Source organism: Echiichthys vipera (assembly GCF_963691815.1).
Source record: "Echiichthys vipera genome assembly, chromosome: 9".
NCBI lineage: Eukaryota > Metazoa > Chordata > Actinopteri > Perciformes > Trachinidae > Echiichthys > Echiichthys vipera.
The window spans coordinates 12747666-12771509 of record NC_139834.1 but is presented as its reverse complement, the minus strand read 5'-3'; the positions used below and the strand labels follow the sequence as shown (position 1 = coordinate 12771509).

The 23844-nt window shown below is 40.1% G+C and overlaps 4 protein-coding genes across 4 annotated transcripts in view; 1 reads left to right on the top strand and 3 right to left on the bottom strand.

Moving 5' to 3' along the window:
- Positions 1-23844, top strand: part of LOC310951221 (ninjurin-1) — a gene marked incomplete at both ends in the record, with an annotated part of 249679 nt that overhangs the window by 153383 nt on the left and 72452 nt on the right.
- On the bottom strand, positions 140-3432 carry creld1b (cysteine-rich with EGF-like domains 1b; the record flags this gene model as incomplete). The annotated part of the gene is made up of 10 exons (XM_083919456.1): positions 140-360; positions 468-608; positions 702-797; positions 1574-1657; positions 1744-1839; positions 1945-2124; positions 2453-2544; positions 2685-2795; positions 3135-3217; positions 3316-3432. The coding sequence occupies 10 exons, from the start codon at positions 3430-3432 to the stop codon at positions 140-142; spliced, it is 1221 nt and encodes a 406-aa protein (XP_083775582.1).
- Positions 6205-13427, bottom strand: LOC310951938 (interleukin-17 receptor C; the record flags this gene model as incomplete). Its single annotated transcript, XM_083920424.1, is given in 16 exon segments — positions 6205-6297; positions 6299-7056; positions 7946-7984; positions 8062-8157; positions 8362-8413; positions 8508-8555; positions 9582-9814; positions 9890-9947; positions 10035-10097; positions 10195-10319; positions 10482-10520; positions 10611-10703; positions 11693-11800; positions 11930-12064; positions 12150-12177; positions 13293-13427. Coding segments are annotated over 16 exon segments (2103 nt in total).
- LOC310951497 (uncharacterized protein) lies at positions 15437-23655 on the bottom strand. The gene is made up of 17 exons (XM_083919753.1): positions 23520-23655; positions 21712-21727; positions 21504-21611; positions 21287-21375; positions 21108-21176; positions 20906-21008; positions 19678-19826; positions 19505-19573; positions 19338-19404; positions 17810-18003; positions 17669-17716; positions 17551-17596; positions 17303-17454; positions 17132-17200; positions 17000-17051; positions 16761-16868; positions 15437-16592 (listed from the first exon to the last, which is right to left on the bottom strand). Exons 1-17 carry the CDS (start codon positions 23604-23606, stop codon positions 15640-15642), a joined length of 2379 nt encoding a protein of 792 aa, XP_083775879.1. The 5' UTR covers positions 23607-23655; the 3' UTR covers positions 15437-15639.

The window sequence follows — 23844 nt, the reverse complement described above, 5'->3', positions numbered from 1 at the left end:
TGAGCCCTGTCAAGTAACTACCCAAGTAAATCCCTGAAAGGCTAGCATTGCAGGGATAGTTTCCTGCCCCAGTTGAGTCTTGTTCACCTTAACTGGCTGATATTCCAGTGTCCTTTCTCAAACCATGGCTCCAGACAGTCTAGCGTCCCTTCAGAAATCCATCCAGCATGTAGTCTCCCTTTTCTGTCAGCCAGTATCCGGCCATAGCAGCTACACCTCCAATAAAAATGGCCGTGAATACCATGTCACCCTTAGCAGCAAGTGTTGCTATTGCGCAGATAACAACACCAAAGAACATCTGCTGCAGTACGAGGACCTCATCATCGGTCATGTCGTCAAACAGCCCCTTCTCTGGGCCAGCTGAAGAGATAGAGGGAAAGAAACTTAACCAACATGTATGAGACACATTCTACAATATATGTGTTTGTAATATTTGTGTTTGTATGTGTACTGCTATAGTTGCTTACCAGGAGGCTTATTTTCAACACAAATGCTATCTCTTCTAATAAATCCATTAGCACAGTCACAGTGGAAGGAGCCCTCCTCATTGATACAGGCCTCGTTGAGTCCTGGGCATGCTATTGCGCGATCACTACATTCATCTATATCTGTGAGGAAGCAGGAAAAAAATGTTAAAGGAAAGCAGGAAAAAGGGTAAAGAAGTGTGGCACAAAAATTCATTAAATAAGTTGTATTCATACCGAGACATTTCGCTCCCTTCAATTTGTAGCCACGTGAGCATTTCTTACAGCGGGCAGGACCACTACCCATGCAGCCCACACATGCCTGGTCACAGCCTGGAGACGACAAACACACAGTGGTCAACATTACGCACTATCAAGTGTTGTAGTAGGGTTTTTCCTGCATAGAGAATTGGGAAGTAACAGCTCCTGTGAAATTTCAGCCCACCATTTTCTAACAAGTGTTGTACTTAGTGGATTTATGTTATTTGTAACTGCAATTACGGCATTGTGCCATCTCAGATGCTTTGTCGCTGTGTCATGATCAGCACAGTGCTCTGGGAAAACTGCTGCCAAAACGGTGAAAGAATAAGAAGAAAGATCTGTTCTGGCCTGTAGACTCATTTTTCACACTTTATCAGACACATACATTCAAACAGACATCTTTAAAACATATTAGTTAATTACAATACATCTGTGAACCTCACTGCTACAAACACTGCGAAAAGCAAATCATTTTAATCAGGAAGTAAAATAATCAAAGTGCATCATAAAAAAGGCTGTCTAATAAATGTGTGTAAGGGGTTACTCAAAATAAAATATATATGTCATATGATTTATCTGGGATCTCTACAGAAAAGGGCAGATACACATTTAATATTATGTACACACTTTGAATACAAACTCCTTGACCTGTGGGAAAGTATAACAGGAAAAAATAGCAGGCAAAAAAGGAAAATAACCAACAGATCAATGGATGAATGAAAATAATCCTCAATTGCAGAGACAACCATTTATATTTTGTGATAAAAATCTACAAATCTTGAGGGAAGCATGCTCGCATGATTTCATTAGGTACAATACAGTAACAGCAACTACAGAAGAGAACATACCTCTGCATTCATATGATCCTTCTGTGTTGTGACAGTAGGTGTTAGAAAGACAACGAGCCAGCTCTGTACCGCACTCGTCAATGTCTAAGAGATACACAAGGGCAGTCAAACATCACACATCCAAAAAACTGGCACGGAAATGAAATGTTAACAGCTAAAGCCAAACTTACCCACGCACTTGTTGTCATGAAGGATCCAGCCCGGTTTGCAGTCGAGGCACTTGTAGTCCTGCGGCCCTGTACATTTCTTACATGAGTGGTAGCAAGCTATGAAGGGTGAAAGACACAGAGACAGTGGGAAGGTCAATTTAAGATGAATTCAAACAGAATGAAAAACATTCAGAGGGAAACAGTTGTCTGAATCTCTGGTACCTGCACAGGCTCCTATGCTGTTGTTGGAGCTCTTCTCTCTATAATAACCATCAGCACAGCTCTGGCACAGACGGCCCGAGTATCCAGGATCACAGACACATTCTCCATCACCGAGGCGAGTCCCCTCCCCCTCGCAGCGGCCCAGACCTCCACACACACCACCAGTGTCGGATGGACACTCTGTATTGGATTCATATGCTATTAGTGATACTGTAGGACTTGTAAAAACTAAGACTCTAAACCAGCATAGTGATTTTAAAATTGTTTTAAGATTATTTTTTGGCAGTTTTTCAAGCGTTTATTATATAGGACAGTAAAGGAAATGGGGTGACAGAGAGGGGGACAGACAGGCAGGAAAGGGCCGCAGGTCGGAGTCGAATCCGCGACTGCTGCCTCGAGGACCTTCAGCCTCTTTATATGGGGCGACTGCTCAGGTGGGAGTGATTCTTCACAAGGAACAACCAAATGATAAGGTTTGATACGAGCTTCTTTTTAATGTTTTTCAAACCTTTGCAGTCAGGTCCAAAGCGTCCAGGTAGACAGCAGAGTCTCAGCTCCTCTATGCACAGCCACTCAAACAGGTCGGGTGCCTCCTGCTGCCTGCAGGACATTTACATCACCAGTCATGAAGTTAAAACAGGGACATTGTATTACTACCCAAAAATACATGTCCCTTTCTGTGATTCACAAAACACAACAATTAAAGAACTTACACTACATAATGCACATATTATATTTACCTGTGGAACCACCATGTCTCCACTTGGTCCTCTATCTGCTCCAGCAGCTGGTTACATTCAAAATCCGCTTTCTCACAAGCAGTTTCTACTATCTCGAGGAGCCGAGTCTCACTGAAACAAGAGACCAGCATTAGAGATGTTAAGACACAATAACAGAACAAATACTGTCCCACCCCAGAAAAGTGGAGCCTTGCTATTGTCCACTGAGAGGATTTACTCCCCTCAGTGGACTGAAATGTAAGTTTTAAAAAAGACTGGCCTGTATAATCGTTAAAACATACTGAAACTGAATCACACGATTCTGGATGGATCCGGGATTACACATGCAAGAAAGATCAAAGTTAGTCTCTTCTAGGTATTTGTCATAGCAAGTATTAACTGATTTTACAATCCCTATATATCAAGTAACTCAATAAAGTGTACTTGTTTCCACTTTAAATGTTCTCTTACCTGCGTGCATACTTGGCCAGCTTCTCTTCTTCCCAGGCAGTGTTTCCTCCCCCAAAGTTTTTGTTGGCTGTTCTCTCCAAGCCCTGAAAAAGGGGAACATTTGAGAATCAGAAATACTGATAAGAAGCTTTGTTAAATAAGAAAAGCATGAACTGATGGTACATTAACTTAACTGCAGTACCTTAATGAAACTCTCTGTGAGTTTTTGGCAGGTGTGGCACGGCGCTGTCTGGACTCTCACCACAGAAAGCTCTGAGAGAAGCACCAGAGCAGGTAGGAACGGCCAGGCCCACCACATGATCTTTCCGAAAAAATACAAACAAAACCAATCATGTTTGGCAACAAATCTAAAAAAAATGGATGGGTTTTAAATCTTCTTTGTGATCATCCTAGCAATACATTTATACTTCCAGAAGAGCTTTACCCACCGCATTTTTCTTGAGACTGATATAACAGTAAGGACAAATGTCAAATATAAAACAGTCCAATCCAAAGCTATGCAATTTATATTAGCATTACTTGTGTAAAGCATATGTTCAGTACCTACTGGGAGTCAAGAGTGGTAGTAATAAAACTATATATAATATTTTTGTTTTTGTATTACTTATATTTATGTCATGTTACTTAGCTCACTCTCTGTGGCGTAAAATACAAATGTAAGTGTTAAGTGTAAGTGTTTTATAATTTGGGTGATTTAAACCTTGCAATGCAAAATCAATTTAATACTGATGTTTAAAGAGAAGGGTATTAGCTTATTGTTTGTTTGTTTTTTCTGCTTTATGCGCTTTCATATGCAACGCAATCTAAGTAGCTCGGTGATGTGTCTAAATATTGTTATATTAACTCGGATTTTTAGAAAAACACCCAAATTTGCCTGATTTGGATGCTCTTCTTCTTCCAGCGTTAGCTTAGCTTTGAGCTAGCTCAGCATCAGCACCACGCACACAATGAACCAACTAGCAGCTGGCTAAGGTCAACAGTTAGCTGCTAGCCTGAGCTACCGTTGTATACCATTGTATGCTAAACCGTCCGGTGTAACTTTAAAGTCCTCTGAACTAAGCGACAGCGTCACCCGAAGGATTTTTAACGTTAAAGGCATGCTAAATGATCTTTATTGCCGTTTGCGTAATGTGATACTAGCTATTTAGCGTTAGCCGAACTGCTTCTTTTGGCTAAATCTGGTCTTACCTTTATTGCAAAGACTCCTTGCTGGTTCACACAATCCAGGCAGGGCTTCACATTTTGTACGGGCACTTTTAATGCTTCTACTGTCCCATTTTAGTTGGTAAGCCAGCCAATACCGCTGGTGGTGCCCATGTAGGTTGGTGTAAAGCTAAACCCTGGGATGAATGAATGAACAGCTGCCACTTGGTTCTCTGTTTCTCTCACTGATGCAGCTGAGCCAACACAGGATGTGGCACCGCCCCAAACCCGCTGGGATTTAATTCAACAACCAATCATTGAACATCACAAGAGATACAGGCACATCATGTCCATCAGGCCGTTTACACAAGTAATGTCGCAGCTAATACACTTGTTTCAAGGTTTGTGGCTGTGGGCAACACATGAGAATTTTGTGTTATTGAATAAGAAACTATCATACATTTATTCTGGGAGTGGCAATCTCTCAATTAAATTGGAAGCAAAAGCTGTAATTCTCTACTATGAAAACAAAACAGTGCAGTGGATTGTCAACCTATTCATTCTCCAAGGAAAATGTCACATAAAGCTAAATTTCCCTTCAAAATGAATCTTCGGATTTATTTAGAGTGTTGCTGATATACTACAAAACATTTTCAAGGAAATGTGAATATATTGCCTTTCTTTCAGTTTATTTTTTTTTTAAATTAATTTCCTTTGGTATTTATTGTTTTATTTTATTACTTCCTTTTTATTGTGCATTTAAGTACTTTCCTCTTACATTTACTTATTTTATATCATCATAATTTAAGATCGTAATGGTCATTGAAAGTAAAAATGACTGCCTTATATATAGCCTATATAGTCTTTTAAAAAGTATGATGTTCTATAATTGTTTGTGTTACATGACATTTGTAAGAATTTGCAAAATACAGTTGTAAAAAAAAGAAAAAAGTAATGTCACAGCTCTTGTTTCGATGTATTCAACATATACAGTATGTGAATTACCTGTAGAAATGAAGAGACATCTGCAATTGCGTACAAGTGACACTTCATGATGTTTTTACTTGTCAAAACCTGCACTGAGAAAGTCCTGTGGGTTCCAAGAAAGCTCCCACAGGAACTGTTTTTCAACCATCAACCAGGAATACATGTTTATGCATTTTTAAAAAGATGTTGCTCTGCAAACACACATCTCATGTCATGTTTGTAATGAATAAGAATCAACATCGTTTTGTAGTAACGTGGATACATTTGACTACATGAGACATCAGAAAGGTTCTTTATTCAAACCCACTTATAGTTAGACAAAACACGGTATAAAACAGACTCACCATGTCTGGACAAAGCAATTTAATACTGATGTTTAAAGAGAAAGGTAACAGCTTATTGTTTGTTGTTGTTGTTGTTGTTGTTTTTTTATCTTTATGAGCTTTCATATGCAATACATTTACATGCAATATTAGTAAATATGTCAAACACACACAGTGGCTTGATTTAAGACTGGAAAACGGTGAGAATTTTAGTGTAATTTTGGTATGCTGTTTTTAAAAAAATATATATTCAGCCCAAATAGTAAATGGCCTTGTACTTATACAGTACCTTTCTAGTGTTCTAACTGAGCCGGGGATCACACTGAATGGAGGACGACCCGCTCTACCTCTGAGCCATAGCGACCCCACAGACTGTTTGAACTTTGTACCAATCAATGCATTTTTCCTTGAATTTGAAAGTAGAGTGAGGTTTTAATGCTGTAGCAGGAAGATTTAAAGTTATAACAACCCAGCCTTTATTTGAAAAAAGTACTACTGTTTCCTCTGACATAAAAACACTTCTCCCGCTTGTCAATAGCCACTTCACCCGAGATATTTAGTTCAGCAAAAGCAGCAAACTGATAGACTATTGATTTATCTGAACATCTCCCAGAGTGTTAACTCATTGGTGGCTGCTTGTCCCAAAACTGAAGCTTGGTCTTGTGTGATCCTCTCTTGCTGTCAGACCCAGTCCATTTCACTGACCTTGGGGCTTGAGTCAGGGCTGGAGGGAGGCGTGATAAGACATGGCTGCAAGGGCATTGTTTCCCCAGCGTCTTCAACTCCTGTAAGGCGTAATATACTTGTGTCTGATGTGAACCCTGTCAGCCTTCGTGCCAGAGCTCGAGATGCCATCCTGAGCCCCCCTGCTCTTTTCCGTCTGGCTGATGCAGTAGCCATTTGCCGAGCCCCAGCCAGTTCAGTCAGAAAACCTAGGCTCTGCGAGGGGAGGCTGTAGACGTGAAGGCCCCGGAAAAGTTCTGGCAGCGGTCGGAAACAACCACCTGGAGGCTCAGGTGGGAGTGATTCAAACTGCACCAACATGAACCGCTCACCAGCACGGCCCTGTAAATAGTCTGCTAGGATACAGCTCAGTGAAGCAGTAAAAACATCTATACAGCGAGAAGAGGCAGTGAAGCTCCTTCCTGCCTTCTCTTCCTCCATGTCTCCATCCCTCTCCTTGAGCGTGTTTCTCTCCCAGCTCCGAGCTCCCCATTCTTCAGCCCTTATCCAGGCAGCCTGGGTTAGAACCAGCACCACTTTGCCCCCCTGCTTTTGAAGTCGGTTGAGTCTTGAGTGGAGCCAGGGAACAGGACCCAGTACGCTGAGCTCAGCTTGGCTCCACAGGTCTAGAGACACACTGAAGCCCAGGGCTTGGAGGGACGAGCCCAGGTGGCTCATCAGCTCTGGCAAAGCCTGGTCGGCATCAGTTGGGTAGAGCAACACCACATGACCACCACCCACAGCACCTGAAACAAAGGAAAAACTTTTAGAAGGATTAAAGGGAAAGTATGACATTTTGAGAAATACAGGTAGCTAGCAGCAGATGGGAAGATCGATATCATGCTCATATCTGTCTGTTAAATATGAAGCTGCAGCCAGGAGACTGTTAGCTTAGCTTAGCTTAGCACAAACACTGGATATAGAAGGAAACAGCTGGCTCCATCCAACATTTTTTTTTTATTGCTGCAGAGAAGAATGGCGGTCGACATGCCCCCACTTTGGCGAAAGCTGGCAGGAGAACAGGCATGGCAGCCAAGAAATGTAAACTAAACAGTTAACAACAGCTAAACATATTTTAGCCACCTAAAAAAAATCTATATCAGTTTAACTGTACGCTATACTTAGAATATTTTCACTGTTTTACCTTGTCATCAAACAGCCCTGTTTAAGTTTACACAACTGAAACTGTTATCTATGCTCTCGTCAAAGCCACCCGACTCCAACCAAACCGTGCTTTTACCTCCCAGAACACAGGAGTTTCTACTACTAAGGATCTCCATCACTTAGTCCGTTTGTTAGTTTTATTAATTCCTAACCTTTTAAAGTCACACAAAAACACAAACCAACTAACCAGGCTTCTGTGCCTGTCCTCCTCCTTGCTTCTCCAAACTGAGGGCATGCCGAGTGTCATCTACTGTAGGTAATACACCGACTATGGATAAGTACTTCATACAACCCCACTTAAAAAAAGGATCCCTTTAAGCTAAAAAGGGTAATACATGCATTTAAACAGTTAAACACAACTGTAAACATCTCTACAAATTTATAAATCAAAGTATGAAAATGTAATGTTAATAGTAAAGGGGATGAGGTGGCTTAGGATGAAATAGGCCTCGATGTCAGGCTTTCTCATACCTTTAACATCATCTTCTTTCAACCATCTCCACATGTAGCCTAGAAGGAAAACAGAAGTACACATTGAGGCATTTTGCTATGGTGCTATTAATATGTATGTATATATAAAAACTGACCTTTTAAGACGCCTTGTATAAGATAGGCTCCTAGTATGACCAAACATATCAGTAGTAGTCCGATGAGGAGAGGCAGGCTCCACCTCCATCGAGATGCTGGGACATAAATTAATTATTAAGTACATAACTCTTTTAAAAGCATGTAAAAGAAGTTCCACAGACTAAGTGGACTAAGTCTACAGTAAATGTTTAAGTACTTATCTGACACATTCTAATGAAAAAAAGTAGCTTGTTTTAGCTGATATGAGTTCAACAGTAAACACACCCAATCTGGATCTGGATAATAATTAATAGTCTTACTTGCAAATGGACACTGGGGCTCTAAGAATGACTCTGTCCCATGGATCTTTATCTAAGAAAAAGTTAGCACAGCATGTTCAGTGGTAAGAACCAGAAAAACATGTTCACAATTATGATTATATTTAATATATCAGGACGAAGATCACCTGAACGCAAAGCAGAGGATGTGACGACACATTGAACTCTCCTGTTTTCTGAAAAGCAAAGTAAGGAAGACATGAATTAAGAAATAATAAATTATAAAAAATAAATAATGATCAAGGAAAAAGTGAAGATTCTCTGTTAAACAGACAACAATAAGGTAAAGCATATGCAACTTATGATAATAAATGATAATAATAAAAAAGTAAGCCCATGATGGTCCCTTAGGGTGAGGGCGACAGTTAGGATGTGCAGTGATGGATTATGTATTTAGATCCTTTGCAAATAAGTAAATAATGAAAATAAAATAATCGTCATGCATTCAAAATGTAAAATTAGCTAAAGTAAAGAATGTACTTAAAGGACTATACATAAAACTAGTATTTAGCCTGAAAGATATAATTATTGAGTTTAAGTGTTGTACTTTGCCAATGAGGTCATGTTTTTGTTTTGTCTTGTCTGTTTGTTTGTCTGTTTGTTTGCAGATAAAAAGATAAAACTACTGGATCAATGGTCATGAAACGTGGTGGAAGGGTGTAGCATGGTCCACGGAAGAATCCATTACATTTTGGAGCGGATCTAAATCCCAGGGAATTATATATATATATATATATATATATATATATATATATATATATATATATATATATATATATATATATATATATATATATATATATTTATAATTTTGTATTATTATTATATAATTTATTATATATATATTATAATTATTTTTACACACAATTAGAACAATGTATGAATATTCTGTATTTCATTTTCTTTTTTTCATGATAAATTAATGGGAAACATGAACCGGCAAAATCATTTTTCACTTTTGTTAACATTGCGAAATAGGATACTGATTCATGTGGTCAAGATGGAGATTTTAACTGATTTCTACTCTGTTGGGTAGTTTCATTCATAGATCTGGGTAGTGGAAAACTCGGAAATGTAACGGAGTACAAGTTTAAAGTAAAATGATGTATGTCCAAATTCTTCCTAGGTACAATTCCTGAGTATATCTTCTGTTTCCAAAACTCAGCTTGCAAAGAAAGTAAAGGAATTGTTGATGCTTTTACCCAATGTCCACTGTGTGTTGGGATCCAGCCAGCATTTGTATGGTTGTGCAGTCTCTGCCTGGAGCCCATCACCTCTTCACACTGGCCTCCTGCCACGTCTTTCTTGCACAGCCTCACCTCTGCCTCCAGTCTGCAGGGGGCAGTCACATTCCAGCTCAGCCCTGTGCCGACTTCTCTCATCTGAGACTCTTTCACAGACACAGACACATTGTGCTGGATTCTTTCCAGTGCATCTGAAAAACATCATGGAATCATTTACCATGCAAATATAACTCGATCTCAGTTTCTCCTCAGTGAACTCCTGTTACCTTGTTGGTTTTTGAAAGGGCAGTATTCCCCTCGATGCACCTTTCCCTTCCACCATACCTAAAAAGAAAGTTTTTTTGTTTTTAAATGTATTTCCAAAAAATAAAGAATTTTCCTTCTCAGTTACAATTAACATGTCAGCTCTACCTGGAAGCACAGGCACGGTGCAACAAAGTTTGAGGGAATGACCATTTCTCTCTTGCCTTTGGGCTGCAATGGTTAAAAAGAAAGTTCAAGAGATATACACAGACAATACAGTTTTTGACTTATAGAGCAGATTGTTATGAAAAGTTTAGCATTGACTGACCCACACAAGAAGCTCTCGAGACATTTCATTCCAAACCATGAGCTCGTCTTCTCTGGTAACGTTGTTTTCCAGTTGGAGGAGGATCACATTTCTCTTATGATCAGTCACAGTTCGGAGTCTGGGAGCTGAGACATCAATCATTATGAAATATGATTGAGCTGTCTTACTCTTCAGGTAAAACTGTTTTTGATGGCACTGTCTTGTGCATGCGTGTCAGTAGTTACACAATATATGTTACTCTAGATAAACAACAGATGGAGACAAATATTATTTTTAATTTCTCTTACCACAATCCTTTATAGCCCCCTCTGGGGTCATAGTGCAAGCTGAAAGAGAGAAGGAGGAGTGGCTGTTTATTTACATTAGTAGTCAGCAATTCATTGAATCTTTGCTTCCATCACAAGACTTATTCTCACCTTCTTCTAAGGATGGGATTGTGATATTTTGAATGTTGTGCATTCTCTTTGAATGTGCATAGACGTTGACCACAACAGGAGTACCAAACTGCACTTTCTCCGTCAACAGCAGCTGCGTTTGTAGGAAATATATGTATATATATATATATATATATACATTTTGTAAACTTTGAGTATCTTAATCACCCAATGACAACATGCACACTGAAATATATTTTGGAGACTTGTCTTTGAGCTATTCAATAAGTAGGATCCTTTACTTTGAGGAGCTGTACTCGAAATACTGAAAAAAACCTTGCCTGAGATTGCCTCCACACGGCTCTCACAGACCACAACACAATACCTGAAATACCACATTTTTTTCACGTCCACGACTATCAAAACAAAACAGAGAATCAGTCACTTACTCCACTATATCTTTATATACCAAATATTTGCTACTAGTTGTAAAGTATTGTAAGCAGTATTTACTGTTGTAGCTGCTCAAGGTGGAGAGTTTATCTTTTTTAGAAAGAGTTGGATTCTTTTGTACATGGGGTTGGGCCTAAAAGCATTGCAGGAGATGATAAATGTATTTATTCATTTTAAAGAAAGAAAAAGTAGTAACTATTATCTGTCAAACAAATATGGCGGAATACAATATTTTCCTCCAATGTAATGGCTGGAGATATGTACCTAACAAATGTACAGTTATAGAAAATAGAAAATAGAAATACTTTATTGATCCCAAGAAATTGCATCAAATGAATCTACATAGTTACTTTCCACCACTGGAGACTAGTTAATTAATGAACAACAAAACTACATGAGGTAATTCCCTCACAACTGTTAAATATTGTCTACCTTATGTGTGGGCTGTTGAGAAGAAGCCTGCTGTAAACCACAGCGCCCTGGTTTAAACTGGAGTGTCTTGCAAAATTCCATAGAGCCTGGGGAGCTGCGGCACAATTTTACCAAAGCTGTAACACACAGAAAGAGTAAACTGAGTATTTATAATGAAAAAAATAATGTAATAAATTAATCTATAGAATACAATGTGTGTGACTTTATGTGCATTTTGGGTTAAGCTAATGGCGCTATACCTCTTGGCTCAGGAAGTCCAAAGTGACCACTTCCATCTGTCATTGGATCCACGTCTTCATCATTATAGTCACTAGATTCCTCAGAAACCTCCCTTGTATTATTCACTTCTGCAACAACAATCGCAGTCAAACAACTAAGATAACAATGAAGGAAGCAGCAAGTCAAGAGATGACTCGCCAGTTATAGCAGAGCCAGCCAACAAAGACATTCATGTGATAAGGAAATAACAAAGCTACCTTGGACTTCGATAATGATTTGCAGGCAAGGTTTACAGTCGTGCGTGGCTGAACAACACAGAATCGCTTTAAGCTGCACACGTGTAACATCCACTGTATCATCTGGATCAGGCAGAGCAGCAGCAAACAGAGAGGCTGTGGAAAGAAGAGTGTTCATGCTTTTTTGAAAACTGGGAGGTTATTATGGTATAATGATATGAGATGTTGATCGTGTCGCTACCTGAGCTCACTTGGCAGTCTGTCAAACCCTGAAGAAAGAAAAAGTGTGGATGAGAATTGAATGTTTACCAATTGTAAAAGTTTTAGATACTTCTTGAATAGTGGGAGTTTCATAATAGCAATGAAAAGTACAGACAGGTGACACATTAAAGTATATTTACATGCCATATATAAAGCATATACATTACATATTAGTACAATTCGACTGATCAGTAGGCCTTTTTCACAGCAGGCATTTTAACCACACATAGTAGGAGAAGCACATGTTACTAATAACATCTATAATGGCTTCTGTTCTATTTAAATGTCCCAGTATCAGTTTTTGCCCAGGGCCCCAACAGCCCAGTATAGGCCATGAAAGTTTGACAGCAGCCAAAATATCAGGACTGGAATCAGAAATCATGGAATTGAGCCAACATTCATTTAAATATTTACACCTGATTTTCCTACAGTGACATGCCCAAATGATTTTTATTACAAGGTCTAGTGTTTCAGTTTTATACTATTTTATAGGTATTCACATGCTTGTGTGTGACAGATTAGATACTGCTGTATATTGATGTTCTCTTTGTTGATTTAGGTCTGAAACAAAATTCTTGGAAATTGAGCAGTGGAGTAAGGTGTCAGGCACAATAGTAAATAAGTAATGGAAAATAAACTGATCTCTCTCTGTCTCGCTCTCTCTCTGTCTCACAAACACACACACACACACACACACACACACACACACACACTCACACACACACACAGACACACACACACACACACACACACACACACACACACACACACACACACACACACACACACACACACACACACACACACACACACACTTAATTCACTCAAACACCTAAAACCTGCACACCAAATTGTGTTATCTTGCATGTATGGGTAGATTTTTCATAGAAAACAAGAAATACATTTTTTTTTTTTAAATTATTAACAACGACTTAATCTTAAACCTTGATAAACTACCTGGAGTACTCCAGACACAAATCAAGACACAACTGCACACAGATCATCAGAAACCTGGATGCTGTTGTGATATTATGTGCGTGATCCCGAATAGGATCCAGAACAAGACAAGACTCGAGCAGGACACCTGTGCGCATGTAAACGCAGTCATTAGGTGACCTGTTACCTCGCAACAGATAAGTTCAGGTGCGTCTTGGTCAATCATCTCCAGCTCTCTTGTGGACATGATGAACAGGCAGAAGCGCAGCAGCACCAGCAGCCGGAGGGAAGCGCGCGGCGCCCGAGGGAGCGTGAGGGCCATTTCTTGGAGAGCGCCTCTCGACCCCCCTCATCCGAAACACTCAAGGTGGCGATCGATATCCCGAGATCCTCTCAGCAGCACAGCATGGCAGCGGTATACTCACGGAGAAACCAGTGACCATGGCTTGTCTAACACCAAACCGTTGTGCCGCTCCTAAGAATTTGTTGCACGCGTCTTTCCCGAGGATTGACAGCTCGGGGGTTGGGCGTGTCGCAGCAGCGTCGCATACCTGCTCAGGTGGGACAGCGGGAATCTGTCACCTGGGCAACAAGTTTCTGTTTTGGTGAATATGATTAAATAAATATGAGCGTGATTGTTGTAAGACTTAAAATGGGTTGTTTATAAAAAATAAAATAAAAACATCAGATGAGGTTAAATAACCTATTTCTCACAGACACACTGGTACACAGAAAAGGGCCGGTTCGCATGTCTGTTCACTGGACCATCAATGTACAAACGTCATTTATGGCCATTAATGTCTTCCATTTATTTTTATGCAATCGTCTGTTGCAGGAATTAAACCATTTAGTTAGTGTTGTCCCATTTACTCTAATCTCTTGCTTATGAACAGACGCTATTGTTTAAAGTTTACAGTTGGAGAGCTAAAGTTTAATCATTAACCCCTGGCCACGTATAAACAGGTCAGTTATGTCCACAGTTGTAGATTATAATTTGTATAATTGCTTATCTGCTGTATGTTATGGAGCCTGAACACCTGTCTTAAATGTGTGCCTGTTCAGTGTCAGCAACCATAAATATGCAAAGTCCTTGTGGATCCTAAATGTATTTGGCGCTTTCCAGGATGGCCATGTGCCAAAGGATCTTTACATAGTGTACTTAACATTCAAATACTGTATTCGCAGAATAAAAGTACATTTTACGACTATTCTTTAACCTAGCCCAGTTCTGTTACTTACATTTATATTTGCATCTTACCTTTTCTTTTATGAGCCTAATGAAAGTTAGGAATGCTCTGACTGAGTTTAGTGTAAGAGGAAGTTACTGTCCTGACATGACACTAACCTTTACCTGATGAACTTGATGTTTTGACAGTAATAGGTGAAGGTGGTGTAAGCTTAACAGGAGGACAAGAGTATACTATCCTATATATATTCCAATGGCTTTTTGGCTGATAGGTGGGTATAGCCTACTGTAATCTGGCAGAAAGGAGGTACTGTCAGTATACCCTTATATACGCTTCACTTCACCACTGCTGGTTCCAGTGTCAAATCTATTAAATGTCATTTTTTTCCTTAGAGTGTAAGCCTGTCAAGCAGGTCTGTCAGCATCAGAAAGAATACTGGAGCCCAGTCAGATCGTCATTTGAATAAACTGTTTCAAGGAAACAAATGAAGCTTTTAAATAACTCGGAAAATATATTTACGTAGCATAAATGCAGGTTTGCCTCCAGCTCCAGGCTCGTTTTTTCAACAACAACAACAAAATGTCTAACACAGAAGATAGAAAATGGTTTACCCGAAAAGAAGTCTCATTGGCCTCTTGGTCTTCCGTACATTTCATTCATTACACATGAATCTTTCTTTTATACATTAAAAGCATGTTTTTATTATGTTTTATACAAAATCTTGTAATGCCGACAGTGTTGAACAAATATTTTTTCAATGGACAATAACATGTTTGACGCAGTATGCCAGAGGGAAAAAACAAATAAAATAACCAAAACACAAGATTTATACTTTGTTTTTCAGAGGTAGTATGTGCACACACTTGATAACAGGTCTCTCATACTTAAGGCAAAGGCCACATTAACTTCAAAATGGTCAAGTATACTTCAGAACAAGTCACTTCATACAGTATATCCACCTGTTGCAGCAGAACCGGAAATCCCTGTTTAATAAATACTAATTTACTTGGTTCTGTTCCCTCACAACACTTTAAAACGTGCACTAGTGAGGAAAGTGATGTATATTTGCAACCAGATTTTCATAATGGTTCGCATATTTACATACAGAAGATAAGACAGTTGTTCACTATGGTTTCAAGCCGTTTAGTCTCCACCCTATCTCAAGCTGTTTAGCCTCTAAACGGCTAAGTACTATTTTTCACATGATTGTGTCAAAAGTTCTTACAGAGTTGTTGACTCTGAGGCGCTCAGGAACACCAGCTCCTGTGTCTCATGTATCATGTTTCCAGCAGAACAAAAGTCTGTTACCCATCAGACACGTGAAACCTGAGATTAAAGTTTCTCTTCTCACCATGGCGACTCGTGGAGACGCTCGTGCTCTTGTACGGTTCCTGGCCTCGCCATGTTTGCTGCCAGCGGCAACTTGAGCTTGCTCTGAGTCTTATCTGACATCATTTTCAGTGACGCTGTGACACTCAGCACTTGCAGTTTCTTTCCTTGCTTCTGAGGCAGCAGTGTTTGTAGTCTTTGGGCCAGCTGCCGTGCCAGCCATATTGAAAGCACTTTAGACAGGAGTCTGGGCCAGCAGTGCCACCTGAATTTACCGCTTTTTGTCTGTCTTCTCATCCCTCCCAGCTCCTGTATCAAACCGCTGAAATCCTGTGGTAAAAAGTACCGAGAGAGACCTCTGAGGGCCTTTGGGATGTCCCTGCTGCGGCAGAGGCCTTGGAAGTAGACAAGGGCCACTCCTTGACCTTTGCAGTCCTGCAGCGCTCCCTCTAGGCAGGCCAGAGCAGTCGTAAACACCGGTGTGATCACGGTAGAGGGCTCCCTCTGGGTGTACCAGTCTTTATCGTCACATAATTTGACACCTTTTTTTCTTGCTTTCTCTTTTTTGCATTTTCCCAGTCTTCTTCCATCCTCTTGCACCTCAACTTCTATGTCCTCATGTCTCAAATCTGCTTTGCTATAATCTTCAGTTTTTGGCTCATTCTTATTCATGTTTGTCCTCTCTTCCCTCCACTTCTCATAGGTCTTCGTACCTTCAGGACTCCAAATAATCAGTACTTTTCCTTGTGCCTTACGCACGGCTTCCCACTGACCATACAGCCAGGGAAGTGGACCAAGATCTGCCACTCCAGTCCCAGTCTGTGTTTGTGAGCTTTGGGCCCACAAAGCCAGGTGCACTGCAGCACTTAGCTCCCCCTGTAGGATTGAGGCTAACGCACACACAGCAGAGATGTGGGCTGATTGCTCTGATGAGCACACCAGCAACACTGGCTCTTGGATACAGAGCCAACCTAGAGATATGGGGAAAGACAGGGGAGAAAAAAAAAGATATGATTTATTATTTCTTGGCTGAATCTAAATTCCTTCATAAAGATTGTACCTTTAATTGAATTTAAAATGATTTGGAATCTGAAGATAGACATGCAACCACTCAGAGACACAGAGGCAACTGAACCAACCTGCAGCTCCACTCTTCGAGAGGTGGTGGATGAAATTTCCCAGTAGTGCAACAAGAACTACAACTACCAAAGCTGCCGCAGCATAGATGCCGCATCTGTTGTGTGTGTCTGTAGAAACAGAAGAAGTGTGTTTATTTATTTTTGCAGGAGTTCAGCGTTCATGCATGCAATCATGACCCGATGCACAAGAGTGCATGTGATGGTTCACTTGAGCTTGTGTATGTGTATCTGTGACTCACAGTCCAGGCACAGAATTCTTCTACCATGAAGATCAGGGTCTGACTGCCACACCTGCAGAACAGCCATTTGAAAGGGTGAGAAGAGACAAAGGATAACACAACAGAAACACCTTACTGGAGCATGCACTTTACCTGTACACATGGCTTCCCAGCAAGAATGCGAAGAGGCACATTTATCCTTGTCTCAGTAGTATTCCCATCCTGTACAACAGATAACAAGAGTCACATATTTACTCACTCACATTAATATTTAATTACCATTTTCTTTTCTCTTTAGCTCACGCATATGTACTGTATCCTTACCATTGTCACTGAGTGCACTTGCTCCATGGGTGTACATCCTTTCTTACTAAGGAAACAGAGTTGAGCTGAGAACTTTGCAGGAACAAAAGAGGTCAGATACAAAAACACACTCTGCCTGCCCGGTACGATATACACCTCCCATGAAGACATATCTGTGAAGGACAAGGGGAGAGAAACATTAAACAGATAAATTGAGATTTATCGCAGCTATAGGCAAAATAAACTATTTTTTATCCTGTTTGACTCACCAGCCTGGAAGGGGCAGGAGATATTATGGCTGCCTTGTAGAGAAAACTGCAAAAGATATTCAGGAATAAGTGAATCTGCAACTAAAATAACTGGATGATTCATTTGAATAATTCTCACCTGCACACACATCTGAGGGTGTGTGTCCACTGTAGATGTGTTATATATCTGTTGAGGAGACATAGTGGGTGTTTGAGAAAGCGTTATTCATTTCAACCAGGGGTCTATCACTAATAGCAACAGCAGTCAAGCCAAACTTACCAGGTCTGGCCCATCTGCCATCCCCTCCAGTGTGGAGTTGAGTACAGGTGTGCAGAGGTGTTCATGTTGCCTCCAGCAGAGGGAGGCAGAGATCCTCAGGTCTTTGGCAGGACACTCCGAGCTCCACGTTAAACTTGACTCACCCCAAGACCCATACAGTGAGACTTTAGAGGAGGGTAAAACATCTCTGACATCTGTTGAGGCAATGTTGACGCAGATGTTTACAATTATCCAAGAGTGCGGTTGAAGTAAACCAACGGAATTTTAGTCAGTTACACCAATTTACAAAAAGGAAAAACACCATTCTGGTGTCAAGTCATGCTTGATAGTTTTGAATTCATGAACTGAAGTTTTAGGATATATGTCTCTGAAACATTACCTGCCACCCCAGTACAATCAATGTGACAGAGCCATGCTTGCTTTTGTGCCCCAGTCTTTGTGCTAAGATGTGTTAATGGGCTGCTGGCTATAGCCTTGTATTTACCTTATAGCAATAAGATCTTCGCTAACTCTTCCTCCAACTTTCAGCAGGAAAGCTAATAAGCCTATTTCCCAAAATATCGAACTGTTCCTTTAAATTTGTGCCGCAAATTCAAAAATTGACCTCAATACCAGCTGCCTTTCCAGAATCTGTCCTTTCTGTTGTAGTAGTTCTACTAAAACAAAAGGGAAATAGTTCCAGTGAAATCCGTACACAATGGGGTCTGGGGATTGTTGTTATATTGTTCCTGAAAATACAATGTGATCAGTTTCACTTCTTGTAATTTTTCCCTTCAATTGTATGTTCCAAAACCTACTAACTAAAACAATCTGCATGGCTAGATACCACAATGTATGTGTTTTTGTCATTTTGGTTAACTGAGCCTTTAAAAGTAGCAATTTCCAGTTTTAGCTGGCCATGTTACCTTCCTGATGCGTTTTTGAAAATGTAGCAAAGAGCATTTTGTAAACAGGTTTACAGTACACCATCTATCAGTAAGCTCTGTGACCAGCAGTGAAACTTTGAGGCATTAGAATGAACCAGATAAAGGCTTTTTAGGCTCATTTTTGGAAAAAATAAAAAACGCCAAATGGGTCACATCTAAAATACACTTTATTTAGGGCTCATGTCACTATTACAAAGGCCGCTTCCTGCTCATTTCCGGTGCTCTCCTGTAATGCCTCAAATGTGGAACATCCTTGATCACAACATTAGGAGATGTGGGCAGTAACTTCTTCTGACAAGTCTGCAGGATAACATACTGTACAATATTACATCTTTTAAAATACTAAAATAAATACAAATTTAGAAAAATTGACGCAATGACATGAAGAGCAAATGATAGGATTATAAACTGTATAGGATTATAAACTGGTTTTATGAAAGAATGCAAGACATCACCCAACAGATAAAGGGGCATTACCATTTTCCATTTTTGAATTATCAGTACCTTAGTCGTCCTTTATAAAACAATGTTAAAATAATAATTCCCCACAAAGTGTTTTTAGTTTCAATCTGACTCTGAAATGAATTATTCATCACACTCACCTGCAAGGCTCTTAGTTTGAAATGGGCACTTTAAATGTCGCCGGGAATCTACACGGGTGTAATATACCTGTCAATGCAGAAAAGACATTAACAGGCAGGAAAAACAAATGGAGAGACAACAAATTCAACAAAATAATAAGCTTGCCCGTGTAAAAAGCTGAAAGTACCTGCACACACACACAGGGCAGCAGGTAAGGGATGTTAAGAACAGCTGTTCGAGACTGAGATGGGTCAATCTGAAAAGAACATACAAATATGTTACAGAAAAAAGACCCAATCTTGCTTTCTTTTCTTTAGTGTGTACAATAGATATCCAGGTAAATATGCCTCTGATACTTACAGTAATTTGGGGAGAAAGTTCCCCGCCAATGCAGTCTACTGGATTTCTTTTGTAACACCATTTGGTGTAGACTTTGTCTCCAGGCTCCACGGTGACAGAGATGGATTTAGATGACTGGTTCACAGTCAGATCAAAGTCTGGTACAGGATCTAAGTCACACACAAAAAAGCAACAGGACATAATCATTACTGCTGAAGGTGAAAACACAGACGGGTGATGCATTTAGGAAAGAAAAAAAGACTTGGATAAATGAGTGAAGCTGAGAAACCTAACAAATATTGATGGTTTGGGTCCACTTTTCATCTTAGATGGAAATAGAAAAGTTCTTCTGATACATTTCCACCATAATCTCAGAGTTTTTCCAGGGTGTGAACGACGCCCCTTTCAAAGAGCATGAGAGTTCACTAAATGTTAGGATTAGTATGTAAATGATTTGACTCCATATGCAGTCACCAGATTGATGTCAGACAGCGCTCTCCACCACCATCACCATAACTCCAACTAAGGGAAAATCTTTTCCAACAATTCTGTTTGACGCCTCCAGTAGAGTTCTGATTATTGTATTTATCTATATCATGGAGCGTTAGAGCGGTTCTTATGGCGGCCAAACACACTTCCTAAGACACTTTGTGTGGGTTCTTCCCTTTAAAGCTGCAGTTGGAAATATCTTTTGGTCATATTTGCTGAAACTGTCACTACAGCCTGACAGTACTCCATCTGCCTCTATCTAGTCCTAATATGCAAGATTCCACCGCGCCCGATGGGAAACAACCAATCACAGCCAAGGAGTGAAACTAAGGAGCGCTGAACAAATATGAATCGAGATTCTGTCACTGTATTGCATATTTCTCGCCTCACTTGTTTTCAGAAACATTTAACATGTATAATGAGAGGGTTTAAGTCCCGGCAGCCATATTGAAGTCAACGGTTGGTTGACCAACTGACCAACCGTTTTCCTTCAGACAGTTTTAGCAAATATGACAAACATGTATTTTCTAGAAATAATTTCAACTGCAGCTTTAATTTGTCACCCATCTGAGATAAGATATATGACACCTGACTCTTCACACATTACATTTCCTTTGTGCTACACAGGCTCCTCTGGGGGAGAAAGAAGACGGGAGAATTTAGGAAAAAAAGGGAAGGAAGATCAATTGAAGCAGAGAGTAAAAATTAAACCAAAAAGGTGCAATATAAGGCCGGAAGCCAGACATCCTGAATACCCTACCTGGTACTTTGTAACTGTCATTGCAGCTTGATGATGCTGAGCTGTACGACGCAGAAACAACAGTGTTTGCTTCAACCTCAATAAAATCATATACCAGCTGCCACTGAAAAAAGACCCAAAACAATACACCATCATCATCATCATCATCATCATCACCTTCACAACGGTATGTTTCAACCTAAAACAGGAAAATAAATCTTACCTGAGCCAAACTAGCATTACTATATGGACACCTGACTCGGGTTTCACCTGATTCTCTTTTATTGTCACACTAAGAAAGAGAGAAGAGACAATGCCATTGTTCTCTTGAACTGCTATGAACTGTAAGCTCATGGTATTTTATATGTGTACAGAGTTTGGGGCTGTTGTTAAGAGTCCAACCTTTTTTTGGTTTGTCCTTTTTTTCATGGTAGGTCTAATTATCTCTTTAAACGGTGAGAGAATTTCAATCCTCGGGGCCTTACAGAAGTCTGGAAGAGAGCAGCAGGAAACTTTTGTCAGACATGCAACAGCTTTAGAAATGATGAAATGTGGATGATCATCATGCGAGTATACAAGATAACAAAATGGACTTTGCAGATATGATTTGGCTCCGTACCATCAGCTTTCATCCAGACATGGAGAGTGACACATTCAGAGTAAATCCCCCCAGAGTCCTGGGACATGACTGAGGTCAGTTTCACAAGGCAGTCTCCCTCAACATAATCTGTCCAGACAAGTGGAGAGCATTAGTACACATGTGGCTTCCACAGATATGATGCTATACAGGGCCTTTCATGTCATAGTGTCCCAATTACAAAACGTACCTTTCTGATTCACCATCTAAAGTAAAGAAAAGAGAAGACAACATAAGTTAGGAAAAGTCAAACATTCACAATACTACAAATGGATTGGCCCATTTACCCAGCATGCATTTATCGATGTCATTTTCAACAGTGGTGTAATGTTACTATAGGTATATTTACTCAAGCTGTACAATTTTAAAGATGGACTACTTGAACTTGTATTTCCATGTTATACTTCTACTCCACCCCCACAATATTGTACTTTTTACTTCACGAATGATTCATTTCTCAGCTACATGGCAGATTCTGATTGTCACTACATAATATAATCGACTTGTAAAATATGATTTAGCCAAAGAAAGATACAAAAGATACACAGTGGTATCCTATAAAGCAGGGGTGTCAAACTCAGGCCTGTGGGCCAGATCTGGCCCGCGGTGTAATTATATTTGGCCCGCAAGATCATATCAAGGTTCTATGAGAGCTGGCCCGTGACTATAAAGCACATACACCGCCACTTTTCTGTTGACAAACATGAGCATCCATGCTACCAGTCTCTTCGGACAAACTTTATCCACCCCTCCCCAAAAATGGCCAAAAGAAAGATGGAAAACAGGAGCTTTCAACACCGGTGGGAGGCAGATTATCTGTTTATGAAGGTAGAGACCTGTTTGTCTCGTCTGCAGAGCCACCATGGCAACGGTAACGAAAGAATCAAACATAAGAAACACCACGACAAGTACAAGGAAGGAAATCATGCACACTTGCAGTCTTTTTTAGTTTGGCCTGCAACTTTGTCCCAGTTTTTAAATTTGGCCCACTGTGAATTGGAGTTTGACACCCCTGCTATAAAGTAATTAAAATGAACTTCACCTTAATCATCAACATCAAAGTGACTAATACATGAATGAATCATAATCAAATTATTCTAAGAAAAAGTAATTCTGCATAATAAGAAGCCTACTTTTACCTTTTAAGAATATTTAATAATTTAAATAAGATTAGGTGCATGCTTGTAGATGCAACAGAGGAGCCTACACTCAGCGGCCATTTTATTAGGTGCACCTGTCCAACTGCTCGTTAACGCAAATTTCTAATCAGCCAATCACACGGCAGCAACCACATGCATTTCGGCATGTAGACATGGTCAAGACGATGTGCTGCAGTTCAAAGCGAGCATCAGAATGGGGAAGAAAGGGGATTTAAGTGACTTTGAACGTGGCATGGTTGTTGGTGCCAGACGGGCTGCTCTGAGTATTTCAGAAACTGCTGCTCTACAGGGATTTCCACGCACAACCATCTCTAGGGTTTACACAGAATGGTCCCAAAAAGAGAAAAGATCCAGTGAGCGGCAATTCTGTGGGCGCAAATGCCTTGCTGCTGCCAGAGGTCAGCTGCATCAATGAACACACAACACCACCTACGTTCTAGCAGATAGGTAACAGCATCAGAAGACCACACTGACCCTTTAAGCACCAGGTGCGCCTAATAATTTAATTCAATTCAAAAAACGTTATTTGTCCCCGGGGGGCAATTCAGGGCACACAGAGCAGCAAATAACGAGAGTGCAATTATACAAAAACATTTTAACCTAACAAGAATAAAGTGTAAGAGAAGAATAAGTGTCAGGATGTTAGTGTGTTAGAACAGGTAGAATACGTGTCAGGTGTGGTATCACTTATTTAGGCAAAGTGCAAGATTTAAACACTCGTTTTTAATAAGATGTATAACATTCAGTTCAGTAAGTGGTTTGAATGTAATACATATAATCGTATGGATATATCTACAGTCTGATAATTATCCTCCAGTCATCATCAGGTTAAACTCACCTGACACGTTGTCGTACATTCCAGCAGCAGTGGAGACACCACGAAGGCAATAAATACCAGCGCGATGCCGAAGCGCCTTTCAAACATCTCGAACACATTAAAAAAAGGAAATGTCCGTATCAAAAAAAGCCACGAGTTAGAGCCCTCGCAAAACCGTCGTTTTCTCGCTGGCGCGTGGGGTGGGTGTCTGCGTCTACGATCCAAAACGTGTGCAATACAACCCCCTGTGAGAACGACACGAGCACTGTTGTTGCTGCTTGTTTTTCAGGTCCTGCTCTATGACTAAACCATGAGGGCGTTTGTTTGAAAAAAAATATATATATAT